Genomic DNA, 2,002 nt, shown 5'->3' on the forward strand with positions numbered 1-2,002 from the left:
AAAATTACAATGACAATTTTATAATCTGACAGCTACACTATGGTATGTACGTTGCTATATTTGCACCATGTACTTTGTCCAACAACAAAAAAGGACCTTTATTTTACAAGGGATTTTTGTTCATTTCATAGTTCATATATATTTTTGTATTTTAGGTCAAGCACTTAATAATTATATTTGATATACAGTATATATATATATCTGTTTATAAAACGGACAAGTCAAATCAAGCAATCTGATTGGTTCTTAGCCGTGATATACTGAGCTTCGCGTCGGGCCGAACCACGCCCCTTAGCTGTGATATAATGAGCATATACCACGGCCTGTCGTGAGCTATTGCTTAATTAATACATGATCATAACAATTAAAATATACAATCATAAAAAAAAATAATAATAATAATTTGTGATTTTTTGTTATAGCGGCAACAATGTTGAAAACCCATATCTTTATCGCAACTCAAAAATATAAGCTTACATCTTTTGTGAATCATCCATCATTGCTACCAATATTGTTTAGTGAAATTGGTGCCTGTACTTTCCCTTTTTATCTCAAAACAGTCAGATGTTGTTTTTATATATTTTTTCAGACTGACATTGAACTTGATATTCGGCTACGTGTCACTGTCCGTCAGATGCTGCTGGGATCCTTCAGGTCAGATTAACAGAGGAGAGCTGGAGCCACTTTGTCAATCGGTGTGTCCTTATGGGAGTGGACAGCCTACTCTTTAAGGATGTGTATTTTTAGCAGACAGTAGGAGAGCTGACAGACAGACAGAGGTCTTGATGGAAAATGGCACATGTGGTTCCTGAGATAGTTGTGTCAATCACCAATGTTTCTTTCAGCTTATTAACAAGACAAAGAAGGTTGAAACCTTTTAATCTCAGTTTCTCTTAATAACTGCTTACCTCCGGGGCTCCTCCTCAGAATTAATTTACGGACCTCATCATAAATGAAGATGAGAAGACTGTATGGGAAGGCACAGAACCACCACAGGGGCCTGATAGGAGGAGAGAAAGAGTAAAAAAGGGGCAGGGAGAGATAGGGTAGCAGTGAGTCACGGGAAGAATGCAAATTGTTCAATTCATCGCAGCCATTTTTGAATATCATGGATAACAACGTGGCGTTTAAGACGTTCAGAGACTTCATTTAAAGGCTAGAGTGACAGGCTAATGGCAGACTATTAGGTCGTTAAGAGGTTATTTTTCGGTTCGGTGGAGATATGCATATGCAGAGCGTACTTCAGGGGGTACATGCGCAAGGCAATGTCCATCCCAGGGCAGTAGGAGAGGAAGGCAGCCAGAGACGTCTCGAAAAACAGACCGAAGATCAGCATCTTGTTCCTGTTGAGACAAAAGAAAGGAAGAGGTTCAAATCTTCAGAAATGTTACAGTCAATAGAGAGGCGCAGGAATGAGTCCTAAGCCTGGGAATGAGTTCGCTTTGTAGCACTTCAGAATACCGTCATCGCCTATTCAGTGTTTTTATGGATGTTTTTTTTTTTGTTAGATAACTGAAAAAAGGACTGGAGGTCAACGCGAGCTCAGGAGATTTTGAGGATTTAATACTACATAAAATATAGACCCTCCAGAAAAACGCGATTCTGCGATCGCAGAATTTACCGCATAATCAGCAAAATGGCGCAGATTTTTAAAAGGCCGCATATTTATCAAAAGGCCGCATAATCCCCGCATTTTTCCACACAAAGTTGAGGAAAAAAAAAGTTGACTCGTCTTGACGCGACGTCATCAGCTCGCGCATCACAGAATGTAAACAACACTGTATAGAGTGAACGTGTGGAGCTCACACGATAGAGAAAACACCAAGATGAAAAAATCTAATCCATCTCATTTACTGACGAACATTTCTACTAAAGACCGGGCAAAAAGTGGGGGGAAACTATTCTGCACCCCGTGCAACTGTGTGTTGGAGCATAAGAGAAAATCGACGGTGACGACCCACTTTGATTCATTCAAACATTCGAAAATGCTTTCTGCTGCTGC

General features: G+C 39.8%; 1 protein-coding gene across 1 annotated transcript in view; it reads right to left on the reverse strand.

Moving 5' to 3' along the window:
• Positions 1-757: 757 nt before the first annotated feature.
• Positions 758-2,002, reverse strand: part of LOC104960271 (sodium/potassium-transporting ATPase subunit alpha-1-like) — a 17,932-nt gene continuing 16,687 nt past the window's right edge. Inside the window, exons 9-10 of the mRNA XM_010788253.1 lie at positions 1,242-1,343; positions 758-1,000 (exon numbers count right to left, since the gene is read on the reverse strand). Of these exons, the coding sequence (XP_010786555.1) occupies positions 850-1,000; positions 1,242-1,343 (253 nt within the window). The 3' untranslated portion in view covers positions 758-849. The remainder of the gene's footprint in view (positions 1,001-1,241; positions 1,344-2,002) is intronic.

This window comes from Notothenia coriiceps, unplaced genomic scaffold (genome assembly GCF_000735185.1).
Source record: "Notothenia coriiceps isolate Sejong01 unplaced genomic scaffold, NC01 NC01_scaffold00031772, whole genome shotgun sequence".
NCBI lineage: Eukaryota > Metazoa > Chordata > Actinopteri > Perciformes > Nototheniidae > Notothenia > Notothenia coriiceps.